Source organism: Nelumbo lutea, chromosome 8 (assembly GCF_056320005.1).
Source record: "Nelumbo lutea isolate HS-2025 chromosome 8, American lotus-T2T, whole genome shotgun sequence".
Lineage (NCBI taxonomy): Eukaryota > Viridiplantae > Streptophyta > Magnoliopsida > Proteales > Nelumbonaceae > Nelumbo > Nelumbo lutea.
The window spans coordinates 3,459,279-3,477,452 of NC_142691.1; the positions used below are offsets into that span (position 1 = coordinate 3,459,279).

At 39.1% G+C, this 18,174-nt stretch overlaps 1 protein-coding gene and 1 pseudogene across 1 annotated transcript; both read left to right on the forward strand.

The window, feature by feature from the left end:
* The first annotated feature begins 534 nt into the window (after positions 1 to 534).
* Positions 535 to 10,706, forward strand: LOC148842226 (myosin-17-like). The gene is made up of 7 exons (XM_088957096.1): positions 535 to 580; positions 694 to 748; positions 2,027 to 2,158; positions 2,287 to 2,393; positions 2,495 to 2,555; positions 9,191 to 9,367; positions 9,789 to 10,706. The coding sequence occupies exons 3-6, from the start codon at positions 2,045 to 2,047 to the stop codon at positions 9,212 to 9,214; spliced, it is 306 nt and encodes a 101-aa protein (XP_088813222.1). The 5' UTR covers positions 535 to 580; positions 694 to 748; positions 2,027 to 2,044; the 3' UTR covers positions 9,215 to 9,367; positions 9,789 to 10,706.
* Positions 10,707 to 14,607: 3,901 nt separating this feature from the next.
* Positions 14,608 to 16,293, forward strand: LOC148842227 (uncharacterized; annotated as a pseudogene).
* The last annotated feature ends 1,881 nt before the right edge of the window (positions 16,294 to 18,174 follow it).

Genomic DNA, 18,174 nt, shown 5'->3' on the forward strand with positions numbered 1-18,174 from the left:
GCTATATTGCATTGAGCAGAGATGATTCGGGCGTTCGATCCGGAGCTGTTGCAAGCCGTGGCCTCACATACACTGGAGCCGAGAATGAGCCACCATAACCTCTTTCGTTTTTATTCACTTCTTTGACTTTTCCTTTCCCAACCATTTCTGATTGGATATTCTTGACAGGTGAATATCGTGGGCACACAAATGGGACTCTGACGTGATAGCAGACTCGGAAGTGGCACAGGTATGTCCATGCTGTACTATGCATGCAATCAAAACTTTTATCATTTTTGGAGACAATATTTTCGTGTTGCGGCGGCTGCCATAATTTCCTCGGTTTTGATGTGTTGAGGCACCAAGAATGCTGGAATTGCGGGAGTGTTGTGCAACCTCTTACGACATTACTATAAAAAATCCAATGCGCTCTTCGCTGTAAGCATTTCACTTCCCCGCTACATTTGGTGTTGTCTTGTGGTTGGTTGGGTTTCTAATTCGCTTTGGTTGTATGTGCATTTTCGGATTTTTCGTGGTCTTTCTACTTTGAAGGACTTGTCTACTCATGTAACTTACCATTCCTTCCGGCTTCGATATCGATGTGAGTATAAGACACGCCAATGTTCAATGAACGTTCATATTTTTTTTGTTCCATTGGATCCGTGACTGACTGTTTCTCATCTCATCACGCTTTATGTGGTGGCTGAATGGAAGTTGGCTCCCATTGGAGACAGGGCTGTCAACGGGAAGGGGTTCGGGTCTGACCAAGGTAAAAGCACTCCCGAATCGATCCTCAACCGGGACAAATTTGTAGACCCAAAACAGTCCTTCTTAACGTAAAAGATAGCTTATACAATCACATAGGATATAAACCAAACCAATCAAACTCAAATTCGGTTTTGCTATTTAAATGTTAACCTAAAATTTAAATTATTTATAGAGTTAATAAAATTGATAGACAAATTCTAAATTATTTATATGATAGAATGATGAACACCATTATGTATGTATTTATCACCTTTGACACTTTAAAATTATGGTATGATAAATATTATAAGAAGATGTAGGAAATGCTATAGAGAACTAACACAATAAACGGTTTTGGGTATGAACCGGTTTTGGGGTGTGGGAATCAGAACCGAACCATTTACCAATTCTGGTATAAACATGGAACCAGAACCGATTGGGTATGAACCTGTTCTGTTAGTCTGATAACAGCCAAGAAGAGAGAAGAAGAAAGAAGAAAGGAAGAGAGGGAGAAAAGAGGAGAAAAGGAGAGAAGAAAAGTCTGGTTCGAATGAGAGAAAAATTACCTCTCCCATTCAGCCAGACATGTTATATATTACTAGCATAATGGAAAAGACACATGTTCCCTTACTTAAGTGAGGGACATTAGTTCTAATATAGTATTACAGATCAGCAACCTCAACATAAGTATAAAGACATAAATACCCCTACATACCCGACACTAACAATTTTATTGTTTTTTGGTTGCTAATGTGGTTTAAATTCATATCAAATTAGAATAGAATTACCTTTCACTCTTTCTCACTCACTCTCCCACTTGTTTGATCGATTGACATAGAAAGTAAAATATATTGAGAAAGGGAACAGAAGTATACAAGGAGTGCAGAAGGACAAGCCCAAAGTTCAAATTCAAAACAAAAGCAAGCAATGAAATTCCACACCTCCACCCCATTTTTTCCTCATACCCAAAATACAACTCCTTAATCCTCCTGCAGCTTGAAAGGCACACTAAAACTGAAAAACCTTCATTAAGGCCTTGACACTGTGTTCGCATAGAAGTAGGGGCATCATTGTTGGTTGCTTATTTAACTTTTTAATTGAATTTAAAGAGAAGTTTTAAGGATTCCTAATCTTTGTTTATATTCACAGATAGAAGCACAATCAATAACTACTCGTGGGCATAGAGTTTTCTGTGCCTTTCTAAGCTATTGAACTTGATGTGTGTGTGTGTGTGTGTCAACCTGGAACTCTGAAACATCTTTTGAAAATTTTTTACCAAAAAAACTTTTTGCAATTGCAGCTACAACTCCAATCCTTGATGGAAACCTTGAGTTCAACAGAACCTCACTACATTAGATGTGTAAAGTCAAATAATGTCCTCAAACCTGCTATTTTTAAGAGCTTCAACATCATCCATCAATTATGTTGTGATGTAAGTTCAATATGAAGAAGACAATTTTCTACTTACCTTTTTTTTTTTACTATCTGCTGTTTCATATGCAATATTTCTTTTTTTTTTCATTTAAGCAAACTCTTTTGGTTATATCACCATCCTTGTAGGGTGTTCTTGAAGCAATTAGGATAAGCTATGCTGGATATCCTACTACGACATTCTATGAATTTCTTCATCGTTCCAGTGTTCTTGCTCCAGAAGTTTTGGAAGGAAAGTAAGCCTTGTAGTTCTTTTTTCAATTTATGTATTCAATATAGTGGGTGTAATCCCCCCCCCCCCACTGTTTTAAAATCAAATGGCCCTTTTCTTCTACAGTTATGATGACAAGGTTGCATGCCAAATGATTCTAGAGAAAAAAGGATTGAAAGGTTATCAGGTGATCCCAACATTACTGATAACTCATAATTTGTTCATGCTACTCAAAGGGTTACCATAGATCTTACAGTGATTTCCAATGCCATTTTATTCATGTCATGTGCAACATCTGTGTTGAAAATCTTTTTGTTGATCAATATCCTAAATGCCTTTCTATTTTTCCTAGTTAGAGAAATATTTAGGGTAAATTACTGAAACCTCTCCTGAAGTTTTTGGTTGTTGCTGAAACCTTCCCTCAAGTTTGGTAATTGCAATCACCTTCCCTGAACTTTCTAACATAGTTGCATGTAGATCCCCTTTGTTAAAATCTTCTAAAAAGAGGCATGAAAATGTCCAAAATATCCACATAGCTACTTGCACAGATGAAATTGATTATTTCCAAATTTGGCCTTCATATCAATCATTCAAAGGCAAATCTGCAACTTTAAGACTTTAAGTTCTTTATTTTTTGTTATTTATAAAATTTGTATTGTTCTTTTCTGTAGAAACTGTAGAGAACAGTGATGTGGGCCCCACAGATGTGGTCCCACTCTGTCCGTAGGGTAGAATGTAGCTAGTCACAGCTGTGGTTATTTTTCCTGTTCTGTTATCTCTAGTTTCAGTTTTATATTGTTTGTTATTTGTTAGCAGTTATGATGTAAACACCAAGGGCAGATATGTCCTTTCATGTAACTAGCATAACCTATATATATTAACTTAAAGTGGCGGCGGCAGAATATGGACATTCTGTTCTTCTCCTAAAATTCTGTGTTCTATTGCTCTTCCACCACTCTTTCCTCTACATCTTCTTCACATTCTCTTCTCATCGAACCTGAAATCTCTTAGTGATCAAGACTGAATAACAGTTTTGACAACCTACATGGTATCAGAGCCAGGTTAGGGTTTTTCATGTGAGTCTAATACCAGCCGGCCACATGAGAATCTCCTAGGGCTGAAAGCTGAAGAGGAGGAGTTCGCAGACTGATTCTTGGAGATCGCCAGAGGTACTAGCAGCTGTTGGAAACTTGCTAGGGTTGCAGAGTGTTGGTGGTCAGGAAGGATCAGAGAAGACTAGTGTTCAGGTAACCCTAGAAGGCAGCGAACTATTTTTCCTTGTAAGTTGTTACTTTTTTAACAGAAGTTCTTTCAGAGAAGATAGGTTGGACCTATCTGGAGGGGAAGGCCGAACCATTCTAGCTCTTTCTCTCTTCGATTTCCTAGGGTTTTACAGCAAACCCTGAACCGAACTGTGTTCTCTCTACTCTAGAGTTTGAAAGTGATCTGCGGCAAGCCCTAGTGGTTGACTGAACCCTGTGATCTACCTAGAGCTACTCTTAAGTTGATTGGTAGGTCCGATCAGATTCTAGGATTTCTTATTACTGCAAGCTCATCTATACAGTTTGGACTGTGCGACTGAATTGCTTCCTTTCAGGACTGATTAAAACCCTAACTTTCCCTAGCATATCAGTTTTGTTTTAAAGCTGTTCTCAGAGTTCTAAGGGGGTTAGAGATCTATGGACAGCTACTACTGTGTTGGCTAGTTGGTTTCAGATCAGAATTATTTCGGTTTTGTGCACATACACTGACAATACAGATCAGGCCTATACTGTTTTGATTGTGATTGGTGACTCAAGTACTGTTTTTGAGAGTTGACAGAAATGGAGTCTAAGATTCAGGCAGAAGGCTGTCTTGGGAACATTAGTTATGGTGATGTTTCTGAGATGGGTGGTCAGATTACGACCGTAAAGTTTGATGGATCAAATATTTGGAATGGGCCCAATCAGCCATGATGGCTATTGGTGGAAGAGGTAAATTAGGGTACCTCCTGGGAGATATGAAAGAACCTTCCAAGGGAGACCCGACATATACCAAGTGAATGCAAGAAAACTACTTGGTTATGACATGGCTGTGTAATTCTATGCAGCCTCATATTAGCTGGAACTATTTGTGGGCAAAGACAGCCAAGGAGATATGGGATGTTATGAAAGAAACTTACTCCCAACCCCTTAATGTTGCCAGAGCATATGAATTGAAATGTGAAGTGAACACCCTTAAACAAGGAGAGAAACCGGTATCAGTCTACTTCTCTACCTTGAAGTCCCTGTGGCATGAGATTGATCACTTAGAGACTCTTGAGTGGGAGAGTCCCAAAGATGCTCAGACCCATAGAAAGCACATTGAGACAAACAGAGTGTTTGAGTTCCTGGCGGGACTGAACCCAGAATATGATATTGTGAGGCAGCAAATTTTGACTAGAGATAGTGTGACTCTCTCTCAGGCCTACTCATTTGTACACAGTGAAGAAACCAAAAGGAAGGTTATGATGCAACCCGTATTAGCCTTTGTAGCGGGTACACCCAAATCAGGGGGCGATTCAGAGAGGGACAGGAGGAAGGAAGACAAGAAGGATGTAGTATGTGAACATTGTAAGAAACCCAGACATACAAAAGAGACATGTTGGAAACTGCATCCTCACTTGGTTCCTGCAAAGTTAAGAAACAAGAAGGGCACTGCTCATGTAGCCATGAACACTGATTCAGCATCCTCATCTGGCACAAAAGGAACATCTTTGGAGACCTTAGCTGCAGTTCGGGCTGCCCTAATACAGCTAGAAAAGGAGGTTGGAAATTCAGCTCAGCCTCCATCAGCCCCTGTCACATCTGCCTTCGCCCATTCAGGTACTCGAGCTTCAGCCTATCATGCCTCAGCTCCAAGTACTACTGAGCCTTGTTGGGTAATAGACTCAAGTGCATCTGATCACATGACTAGCTTGCCTTCACTGTTTACTACTTACCATTTGACTTCTGGTAGAGATAAGGTATCTATTGTTGATGGCTCCCTGGTTCCTATTTCTAGGAAGGGTGACATCAAGCTTTCAGATACTATGTCCCTATCATCTGTTTTGCATGTGCCTAAGCTTGATACTAACCTTCTTTCAATCAGTAGTATTACCAAGCATATGAACTGCTCAGTAACCTTCTTCCCTGACCGATGTGCTTTTCAGGACTTGGAGATGCAGAAGGTGATTGGGACTGGCCGTGAGACGAATGGGATCTATCTGCTCGGGGAGCGGTTCCGTCAGGGAGAGTCAGTAGAGAAGTTATCTTTTGTTTCTCAGAGTGTGAGACCGGTTATGCTTTGGCATAACCGATTAGGTCATTTTCCTTTTCGATCTTTACAAAGTCTGTTTTCTACTTTATTTGAGTCTATTGAGTTGTCTCAACTACAGTGTGAAAGTTGTGAGTTTGCTAAGCATTGTAGAAAGTCTTATTTATTGAGTAATAAAAAGAGTGATAATTCTTTTGATATTGTGCATACTGACGTTTGGGGGCCTTATCATATCCCTTCCATGGATGGGTACAGATATTTTTTGTTATTTGTTGATGACCATACCCGTTTTTCTTGGGTGTATCTCATGCATTCATGAGATGAGGTATCTTCCCTGACCCAAAATTTTCACCAAATGATTCTAACCCAGTTTGATGCCAAGACCAAAGTTCTTCGATTTGATAACGCAGAGGAATACTTTGCCAAATCATTGACATCTTATCTTCTTCATCATGGGGTTATCCACCAGAGCTCTTGCCCTCATACACCTCAGCAGAATGGAGTTGCCGAGAGGAAGAATAGGCACATTTTGGAAGTGGTTAGAAGCCTCATGTTTACTTCCAATGTCCCTATTCGCTTCTGGGGGGATGCTATCCTCACAGCGATATACCTTATTAATCGGGTCCCTTCCAGGGTCCTTGATATGCGATCTCCTTTTTCGCTTCTACACCTACGTAAGGACTTGTTTTCTATTCCCCTTAAGACATTCGGTTGCACTTGCTTTGTTCAGCTTCTCGGACCCCATCCCTCCAAGTTCGAACCCAAAGCCTCCAAATGCATCTTCCTTGGTTATGCACAAACTCAAAAGAGTTATTGCTGTTATGATCCTGTCTCCGGGAGGAAGTTTGTCTCCATGGATGTCACTTTCTTTGAGGGGACACCCTATTATCCTCGGGTTGCCCCTCAGGGGGAGAGTAGTGAGAGTGGGGGTTTGAGTTCTTGTCTTCAGGGGGAGAGCAGTGAGAGTGGGGCAGTTCCTTTACCTATTCCATTGGGTGATGAGAACCACAATGGTGAGGGTGGTCAGAGGGATCAGGAGTTGAGGGAAAGCTGCAATGGTGAGGGTGGTCAACGGGATCAGGAGTTGAGGGTTTATCACAAGCGGTGCAGGCAAGTTGATCCCGATCATCAGCAGTCCAAACCAGCTCCAATCTCATCTGCAGCTCCAGGTCCAGATACTTCAATCCCAAAGCCCACAGAGACTTCCCCTACAGATGATCTTGACCTTCCAATTGCAGTCCGTAAAGGGAAACGACATTGTACCACATCCACAACCCACTGTATTTCCCATTTTTTTATCCTATGATCGTCTCTCTCCTACCTACAGGTCCTACCTTAGCTCCATTTCCAATGTCCATATTCCAAGAACAGTGCAAGAAGCCCTATCCGTCCCCAAATGGAAAGATGCAATGCAAGTTGAGATGGATGCTCTGTTGAAGAGCAACACCTGGGAGGTAGTTGATTTGCCAAAAGGAAAGAAACCAGTTGGGTGCAGATGGGTATTTATGGTGAAGCATAATGCAGATGGATCTATTGAGAGGTACAAAGCTTGGTTAGTTGCAAGAGGGTTTACACAGACTTATGGCATAGATTACTTGGAGACATTTGCACCGGTAGCCAAGATGACTACTATTCGAGTTCTCTTGTCTCTTGCAGCAAGTCACACCTGGCCTTTATACCAAACGGACGTGAAAAATGCATTTCTGAATGGAGATCTGCAGGAAGAAGCTTACATGCGTTTGCCTCCTGGATTCTATGATGCAGAAGTAGGTAAGAAGGTCTGCCGGCTCAACAAGGCTTTGTATGGTTTGAAACAGTCACCTAGGGCTTGGTTTGATAGATTCAGACTAGCACTTGTGAAGTTTGGATATGTACAGGCCCAGTCAGATCATACCCTATTCATCAAGAGGGTGGAGTCCTCTTTGACACTGTTGGCATTATATGTTGATGATATTGTGGTCACAGGGAATGATAGCCATGAGATTGAGTCTCTTAAACAACTTCTTCACCAAGAATTTGAGGTGAAGGACCTTGGTGTATTTCGGTATTTTTTAGGTATTGAGGTTGTTAGATCCAAACAGGAGATCTTTTTATCTCAGAGGAAATATGTCCTAGACCTGTTGGCAGAAACTGGAAAGTTAGGTGTCAAGCCTGCAGATACACCAATTGAACAAAATCAGAGGATTAGTGCCGAGAGTGGGGAGCTTCTGGAAGACAAAGTTATGTTCCAACAACTGGTAGGAAAGCTCCTATATCTCTGCCTCACTCGGCCAGATATTACCTATGTTGTTAGTGTTGTCAGCCAGTACATGCATTCTCCTAGAACCACACATCTTCTTGCGACAGAAAGAATCTTAGCTTACTTGAAGAGATGCCCAAGTAGGGGCATACTTTTCAAGAACAACAATCACATGCCCAGGGAGTGTTGATGACAGAAGGTCTACCTCGGGATATTGTGCCCTTGTGGGAGGAAACCTTGTCTCCTGGAGAAGTAAGAAACAAAGTGTTGTCTCCTGGAGAAGTAAGAAACAAAGTGTTGTCTCCCGGTCAAGTGCTGAAGCAGAATACAGGTCCATGGCCAATGGAGTGGCTGAAATCCTATGGCTAAGATCTCTACTTGAGGAGCTGGGTATTGAGTATGAGAAGCCCCTGATGCTGTACTGTGATAATCAAGCCGCCATTAATATAGCACATAATCCAGTACAGCATGACAGAACCAAACACATTGAAGTTGACCGTCATTTTGTGCGAGAGAGGATCTCATCTCAAGAAGTATGCCTCCCTTACATCACATCCAATATGCAATTAGCAGACGTTCTTACTAAAGTCGTATCAAGAAAGAAGCTAGAGGCAGATCTATCCAAGTTGGGAATGATGAACATATACTCCCAACTTGAGGGGGAATGTAGAGAACAGTGATGTGGGCCCCACAGCTGTGGTCCCACTCTGTCCGTAGGGTAGAATGTAGCTAGTCACAGCTGTGGTTATTTTTCCTGTTCTGTTATCTCTAGTTTCAGTTTTATATTGTTTGTTATTTGTTAGCAGTTATGATGTAAACACCAAGGGCAGATATGTCCTTTCATGTAACTAGCATAACCTATATATATTAACTTAAAGTGGCGGCGGCAGAATATGGACATTCTGTTCTTCTCCTAAAATTCTGTGTTCTATTGATCTTCCACCACTCTTTCCTCTACATCTTCTTCACATTCTCTTCTCATCGAACCTGAAATCTCTTAGTGATCAAGACTGAATAGCAGCCTTGACAACCTATAGAAACCAGTCTCAATGGTAATTGCATGGGTATTTTGGACATTTTTGTACCTCTTTTTAGAAGATTCTAACAGAGGGGCTCTACTTGCAACTGTATCAAAAGGTTCTGGGGAGATGATTGCAATTTTCAAACTTCAAGGGAGGTTTCAGAAATTTACCCAAATGTTTATCCTAAATGTGAATGCGTAGAAATTATCTATCATGTATCGGGCTACTAGGATTTTCTCATTAGTACTTGTCCATATGGTTGTTGTGTTGACACTTGACACTTGACAGTTAGGCAAGACAGGGTGTTCCTGAGAGCTGGTCAGATGGCTGAATTGGATGCACGAAGAGCAGAGGCGCTTGGAAATGCAGCCAGAACTACTCAAAAACGAATTTGTACATATATTGCTCAGAAAGAGTTCATCTCCTTAAGGAAGGACGCTATTCATTTGTAATCTTGTTGGCAAGGTACTTCATGTTTTGTTTCATTTCATACTACATATGATCCCATAAATAGTTGTTTTTTCTGATATCATTGAACATTTAATACCACATATGCTATCTTAAATGCCTCAGATAAACTGATTTGTTGATCTTCATATTGCTATGAGATGTGACAGTGTGACTCTAGAAGACCGACTGTTATGTTCATTCAGAAATTGTAATTCAGTTCATACTTGATACAAGTTAACATGATATCTCAATACATTAAATATGGCAATGTTAGTTTTTCTAGAAGTACACAAGATTAGACATTTGAGAGGCCTCATTTGTGGCAAATAGCTGAGGAGGAAATTCTTTTCCTAGAAAATCAAATGCCTTCTTTATGTACTTCTCTAGACTACATTTCTATATGCATTAACAATCATTTTGTTCCTATTCTTTGTAGGTAAAATGGCCAGCAAAATATATGAGAAGTTAAGGCGTGAAGTAACTGCTGTGAAGATACAGAAGAATTTCTGTCGGTATATTGCCAGGAAGTCCTTCATAAGACTACGGTTGTTGCAGACAGGCTTAAGGGCAATGACTGCACAGAAGGAATTCAGATTACGCAAGCAAATCAAGGCTGCTATAATGATCCTTTAGTGTGGTTTTCCATGGCCCATAGTTGTAACAATTCATGCATTTCCAACATACACATTATTGGTAATGATCTGTCCAAATTTTCTCAGGCTGCAAGAGAAACAGGGGCCCTAAATGAGGTGAAGGACAAACTAGAGGAGCCAGTGGTTGACTGTAACTCAAGTAATTTAGTCCTTCATGGGATGAAAGAGCCAATTGGAGGATGCAAGAATGGAACCAAGGAAAAGGAAGAAGATTTGGAGGAGGTGGAGGGGTCGGATAGAGGCCAGGAACTTGCCAGAAGGCTGAAAGGAGCTACAGCAACTTTAAACACAGCTAGAAGATGAAGATCTAAGAAGGCTAGGAAAAATCGTCAGCAGATAGCAGTGTCAAAGGTTTTTGCAAGGCTAAAAGGTGATCCGCTTGGCATTGGGCATGACAAGGCAGTAAGAAAACATAAAAATGCAGTCAGAAGACAACAAGAAGCTTGCATCCAGGATTCAAAAGAGATTGGGGACTGTTAAGGGCATCTGTTTTTTGGGATGTGAATGTCGGGGTTTTTTTTATCTATTTTGTATCACTTATGTGTAGGTTATAAGAGTTTTGGTGTAAAGGGGTTGGCCATGTGTGGGCAGTTTGAGATGGATGGCTGTTGTTTTAATCTTGTTGGGTGTTTTTCGTGTTTTATTTCTTTCTCTTTGGGTGATTACTTGTCATCTTTCATTGTATCTTCTTTTTCTTTTAATAATTTTTTTTTTAATTATCTTCAAAAAAAAATGGCATGGCATTTGCAGTTTGAGGAGCGATTGAGGGTAGAGATGTCTTATCCTTTACTGAAGAAACTAAGGTTTTGTGGCTATGGAGGCTATCCATACATATGCTATTACAGTAGATTTACAACATAACTTCCCTTCATTCACTTACAGACTGAACTAGAGGAGGCAAAAGCCCTTGAAATTTCCAAGCTAAATGATGCATTGAATGTTGTGCAAATACAAGTAGAAGAGGCAAATGCCAAGGTTATCAAAGAACGTGAGGCAGCTCGGGAAGCTATTGAAGAAGCACCTCCAGTTATTAAGGAAATTAAACACCAGTAATAATTCAAGATACAGATATGTTGATGCATTAAAAGCTGAAGGTAGAGCTCTAAGCTTGAATCAGTTATGCTATGTTATGGTCTTATTGTTACAGCACCCGCAATGAGTTTTAATCAGAGGATTATCATTGGGAAGGCCTTCCAAGAGTAATTATACTCTCCTCTCCTCACAAGTTACTAAGTTTAATAGATGTGGTTTATGGATTCGAGTGTAAAAGTTGGTAGATTCATCAAGCATTGGCCCCTACGCCATTAATCAAGTAATCCATCTAGGAAGTAATTTGAATCTGCAGCATAGGACAAAACCTATGTACCATTTTTTTCCATCTTGGTACTACATAATATTGTAAAAAATTAGATAATAAAATGATGATGGAGAATAAAAGAAGTGGCCAATAACCAAGTATTTGAGATGATCAGTGGGTGTTATTATTTCTTAACATGTTGTGTGAGTACAACACATTCTCTGCCTCTCTCTCTCTTACAAACACAGAAGAACATGCACATAAATACCTCCAATAAGATATTGAAATGCCTCATTGTCAGACTTAAATAATTCAGAGGTCCTAGATTTCCACATTTGTTTTAAATCATGTATGCAATGCTTTTCTTTGTCTCTTCTGTATGTCATTTGTTTTCCAATGTAATTTATTTAATTGATCAATTCATAATAAAAAATGTCTTTGAGTTTTGTCAATTTCTGTTGCTATTTCATCGGGTATACCAAACATACTCATCCAGTATTGGGCCATGTTTCCACTACTGACTTTAATAGAGTTACTTTAGCCCCCGTGGATAGCAATTTACTTTTCTAGCCTTCCAACTCCTGCATAATTTTGACTAAGGAATTCATTACATGTGCTCTTTGTGGCTTTGATTAATTAGAGCTAGGATCTCATAGATACTTTTTTCCTCTTTGTTGCTCCTCTAACCAACATTCTTTGTTGATTAGTTAGAGCAATTCTAACCAACATTCTTTGAAATTTGCGGAGCACATATCTCAATAAATACATTGAGGATTTTTGTAAATTAGGCTTAGTTTGGAAGGAATATAAATACAAATATGTACAATACAAAGTCATACAAAATATAAGGTTTTGCACTCTATATATTTGTATTTGTATTCCTTCCAAATGGAGCCTTAGGTTTTCGAGTTGATGCGATGGTGTATCTTTTGAGAACGTTTCTGATAGAGTGTCGGGCCTCTATGTTGGCTTTTGCAAATATTAAGCAATTATTTATAAATTGCAAAATAATAATAGGTGGTCCCCTTTCTAAGGTTTTAACCCCTAATTGGGTCCTATTTCCTTAGGATTATGCTATACATATCTTATTAGAACCTCACTTATATCACAAAAAGATATGTGGTAGAGGATTCCCCCTATCTAATTCCTCTACTTGGTTTGAAACTATTAGGTAGGGCTCCATTAACTAATATCTCGTAGTTCATTGCAGTTGTGCTTTCCATTACCCATTCAACTCAATTGATGTGAAATTCAAATTTGAGGAGAATATGCTTAAGATAGTCACATTCTAATCTGTTATAGGCTTTTTCCTGTAACGATTTCGTAGGCTAGCACCCAATTTGCAAAATAAGAAACTTTCCGTGGGCAAAATCTGAGTCTAATCCTCATCCTTTCCAATGTTTTGCTTAGAATAAATTGGCTCAACCAAAAACCTATGGGGATATGGGTTCCAGAATAACCAAAACAGTTAACCTTTGTGCTATTAAAGAAATGGCCTGGTGAATCCTAAATGAGCAACATTAACTTTGGGTGCAACTTTGAAAATCAAAACAGTTATATTTATTGAAAATATATTGCCCCTCTACTCCAAGAAATCTTTCATGAAGTAGGTTTCTTATAACCCTTCAATCAGTAGCTTCCGTCGACCAAGTGCCCTGGTTTAGAAAAATAATTTGTTAGTACTAATTCCTCAACCGGTTTCCCCCAACATAACGAATATTCCCATCTCCTTGTTTATTCTATTTGGAATGGAAATCTTATCCAATCTCATTTTGATCAGGTTGACCTGCAAAATATTACCATTGCTAGAGTTTGGCTTCAGCATCCAACAAGTCAACTTTCAACTAAACATGCCTATCTACACCTTCAACATAACAACTTTCAAACCCCCCTTGTTTTTTTGCAACTATAAAGAATTGCATTAAATAGGTTTGGAAGCTTCCCATACCCCTGATACCAATTGACAATTGTTCATGTGGCGCCTTTTAAATGATTTCAATCCAAGAAAGGAAATGTTGTTTTGTTCTCCTTAGGAAACTTTGTAAAAGACAAAAAGTTTATTGTGCCAATTCAGCTCCTTCTCTTTTTCTCATGTAAATCGAAAGTTCAATATCCCATATCACCTAGCTGCTCAACGAGCAAAAAAAATTGGATTAAGGACTTTTTTTTCTTCTAATAGTAACCCTTCTTGGGCTCCATATGTAAAGAACTTTGTAGATATTTATGCTATTTAATTTAATCCATTTAATTATCAAAAAGAAAAATGCAACTAGTGTCTTTTGGTCATCATATCTTTTTTTAAACCCAATAATTTACGGTGCCCCCCATGAATTTTATTAATTTAAAAAATCTATGGGGGGGACAAAAAACTTTATCCCTCTAAAAATCTATACAACTTAGGGTCCAGCTCATAGATATACAAAATGTCTTGAACCTAAAGAAAATCAAGAAGTCCTAAGATAAGGTAAATCAAGACAATTCACATGAATGATATTATAGTTTTCAAGACGTCAAGGTGAAGCTAGGCTATAGGGGCACCTTGTCGCCTAATCGCCTAGGCAATGGATTTGTCATGTAAAAACATAGATCATAGAGTAGTTCCTTATGTACCATAACCAGAGCTTATTAAATAATTATTTATAATTTTCATAAGGAAAGTATAAAGTTCAGGTTAAAGTATAGAAAATCAACATATTCACGAGAAGAGAAAATAATGGAAAGAAAATTTAAAAATATAGGGGATGAACCCTTGTTTTTGTTATAGGAAAAGAGTAAAAGAAATAATAATAGTAGTAGTAGTAGTACAATACATGGAAAAAGAAGATGAGTATATGGAAGAAAATGTGTTTATCAGACAAAATTTTAAGTTCTTCCTTATTATTGGTTCAGGTTTTGAAATCTTTGAGGATTCAATACAACATTTACGAAGATTTATGTTGATTAAACCCTAACAAATAAGAAAAATAATAAAAAAATAAATATATAAATACATAAAAATGAATATTTTTGTTTAATAATATATATTTTATAATTATAATTTCAAAAAATAAAGAATAAAAATTACAAAACTGCTTGGCAATTAAATGAGGTGAACCTCAAAATGTGCCTTATTGCCTACGTATGGCCTTGACTATGAATGATATCATGGATGACTATGAGTCTACGTCAATGCACCCGTGGGTTCAGTAGATGCGTGAACCCACCAACCAAAAATGACCACGTCGGCATTTTGAATAAACACTAATTTTGACGGATGTTTCAGCCGTTAGCTGAATAAACCCGGTTCAATCACCTGTCAAAAGACAATGCAAAAAATAGGGCTTCTTCCAAAGACGTTGTTGGAGTCTAATCACTGTGTTTGCGAGATCTGCAATCAGAGATTTCAGAGAGGCCAGAACCTTCAGATGCACCTGTGCCGGCAGAAGGTGCGGCGGAAGCTACTCAAGAGGGAGACACCAGAGGTTGGAAAGAGAGTGTTTGTTTGCCCAAAACCCAGCTGGCCCTTGCCACGCACTGGGCGATCTCGTCGGCATAAGGAAGCATTTCAGAAGGAAGCACAACAATCACAAGCAGTGAGTGTGTGAGAAGTGCTCCAAAGGATACGATGTTCAATGGGAATATAAAGCTCATAGGATACGATGTTCAATCGGATTATAAAGTTCATCTTAATACCCGCAACTAAAGGCCGCTCGCTTGATCGAAGTTGCTTCTTGGGTTTCTCATTTTTCTTTTCTACGTATCCAATTAAATTCAAACCCAAGAACTTAATCTTAGTAGATGGAAAGTACCTTGTTAAATTGTCAACAGTTAAGTAATACTTATACTTGATGAGCCATAGTTCTTAAGATCAGGATCTCCTTAAACACAAGTGTCCTTTGGTGAATAACTTATTTTTTATCTATTTCTTATTGATTTCCCTCCCATCTTCCGTTCGAATTAATCCAAAATCCAAACCCAGTCTAACTAAAACGTAGCTTTTTTTTTATTGATTTCTTTATTTATTTCATTTTAAGATGGGTGCAGCTTTTTTGTTAAACGTATCTTCTACAAGACAAACAGGAAGATCAAGAGCCACTTGAACGTTCTGCTTGTTCTAGTTTTTTTTTTTTTTTTTAATTTTCGTGTTCCATCATCAATTTGAAGTACTCATTTGATCAAACTGTAAACTGATTGCTTTGATTCATTTGTTTTAATTTCTCTCTGATCAGGGTTGACAGATTCATTGAACACCAAGATGCTTGTAATGGTGGGCGTCTTAGAACTGAGTTGCAGACACTATAATCGGCAACTTTCCTGTCTCGAACAGCTTCAAGCCCGAGCCCATCGAGTGACGCAAATTTCCGTACAGCTCATTGGCCTGGATTGAAAATGCAAAAGCCGTAGGAACCTATCTTCTTATGTCTAGAGCGGAATAATCCAACTACTATGGAGTTCAAATCAGCCCAAGATTGCCCCCACGACATCCCACAGCACATGCTGATAACATCATCATTTCTGATATCATCATCGGGAAATGTTCCTAATACGCGGCTTGAATGTGCTGTGGGACGTTGTGGGGGGCAATCTTGTGGGGGGCTGATTTGCTCTCTCCACTGTGAAACAATGCCACAATACGGAATTGTAGCTGTTATCATCATTAAATTATATAAAAAATACCTTTGGTACCACGGTTTCCCCAAATACAGACGAAAATCATGCTACCTAGTTGCAGCTCTCAATTAGGTCATGTGACCATGGCAACAAGATTGATTTTAACAATGCCAATTTGAGAAAAGATGCAAATAGAAACTCTCCCAAAGAGAAGACAGCCATTGAAGAACCAGCTTTAGCAGCTCCTAGACTGAAAGAATAGGCAATGGGAGCAGCTAAGGTTGGCCATGGCAGAAAAGGCCTTTGCTGAAGAGGCAAGACAACAAGCAAAACGCCAAATTGAATTGGATGAGCAGGAATTTGCAAATAAGAAGAAGAAGAAGAAGATTCCTTGTAGATAGGACCTTCCTCTACTTACCACTGGTAGATTTCGCGCCCATAATCGAGATTGCCAATGGGATGGTTTTGGGTTAGGGCTCAGTAGAGGAGAGGAGGAAATGGGAGGGAGTTCGATACATCAAATGAAATCCTTGAAAATGGGTTTTAGCCTTCCAAGTATTTTTTTTTTCTCCTTTTGTGTCCGGTTCAACCGGTTCCAACTGCTAACGACAAAAAAGCCCGTTAAAGTTAGTGTTTATTCAAAATGCCGACATGGTCGTTTTTGGATGGTGGGTTCACGCGTCCAGTGAACTCACAGTTGCACAGAACGTGCCCTCCATAACTATGAAAATATTATAAATATATCATGAAAAAAATAAAAAAAAATGAATAATTATTATGGAAAAGTACATACAGGTAAATTGAAGATTTATGAATTCCACTACAGATCTATAATTATTGAAAATGTCCAATACCCCCACTCTATGCATCAACGCCCACCCATGAATTGGTATCAATTCCGAGCTGGCATCTACCACAACTATACTTTGGGTCTAAAAATTCTGACCCTGGGCTGAATTGTCATCTTCCTATTTATTATGGTAAAAGAAAGATAGGTATCAATATACTAAGGGTATCTTTGTAATATTGTCAGTTTGGTCTTGATCGACTCAAAACAACCAAAATTGATTCATGGGAACATGTATTTCGGTTCTGCCCAACCCATCGACAGCTCTATTTCTATGCATTAATATGATAAAAGAGTATCGGGAAGACAATTTTGGGATTTATATCTTGATATGTTCATGAAATCCATAAACATGCTAGGAAAATCCAAATAATTTAAGGCCTTGTTTGTTTCTCAAAATGTCACTTATTTGGGGTAAGTGCACTTATTCAAGTAGATATTTTTTGGGAAATACTTTTTGGACAAGTTCACTTATCCATTTTCTTTTGATTCCTATATAAGTTCAATAATGACATTTTTATCCATAAAAAACCAAGATTAGAATGGATAAACTCGTCCCATTATATTTTGTAAACTTACACCCAAGTAGGAATAAAAGGTGCTTATCCACCTGGGAGATGGGTATCACTTAGGTTAGAAAAACCAACTTTATTATTGGACATAGAGTTTACCAAAAAAAGAGCACCGTAAAGTTGGTATATTACTTTCCCATTGACCAACTTTCTCTCCTCTTATTTCCCGAAAAATAAATGGGGACTAAATGTTACATCAATTTAATATAGATAGCATATACAATATATAAACATGATAAATGTGTACCTTGGCACATTGCAATTTGCATGAAGTATACAAAGCTTATGATGGAGTGCAATTCGGTCGGTCTTAGCTGTCAATAAACTCGCCTCTGAGCTGGAGCGTTGGGGAGTTTGAAACGGGAAAAATGAGAGAACTCCGGGGGGAACCCGGTGTGATAACTCCGAAGCTCAAGTCAGTAATCTCTCAAAGGCAAAGTGTAGACCAGATGGCGCAAAGTTTTGCCTATCTTGTTCGCTGGGGGCAAGGGGTTCTTATAATCACTTCGCGCACTCGCTCCGAGGCCCTTGTCAGGTCAGGTATGATTACCCTTACGTTTGTCAATTCGGCCGTCGTCCTTTCTGTTGGGACAGAACCGTCACTGCCCAACCATCTCTCTAACTGGAGACGTCGATGTCAGGTGGCCGTTTAGAGTGCGGCTGTTAAGCGTCAGATCCCAAGCCAATCAGGTGCAGCGCCCTTGGGAATGGACTTCCTCAGTGTCAGGCATAGTACGATTTGTTTGGTTTTGATGCCCTTGAAGGTGTGGAGTGGTGAGCGAGGCAAAGTCTTGAGTTCGGAGGTATGTATAGGGCAGGTCAGTTCGGCGAGGTGTATCCCGAGCTGTTACCAAGTAGGTCAG

Bases quoted from the DNA above. Each gene is read 5' to 3' on its own strand.
- LOC148842226 (XM_088957096.1), top strand. From the start codon at position 2,045: ATGGAAACCTTGAGTTCAACAGAACCTCACTACATTAGATGTGTAAAG. The intron at 2,394-2,494 runs GTAAGCCTTGTA...TTTCTTCTACAG, and splicing joins CCAGAAGTTTTGGAAGGAAA to TTATGATGACAAGGTTGCAT. The intron at 2,556-9,190 runs GTGATCCCAACA...GACACTTGACAG, and splicing joins AAGGATTGAAAGGTTATCAG to TTAGGCAAGACAGGGTGTTC.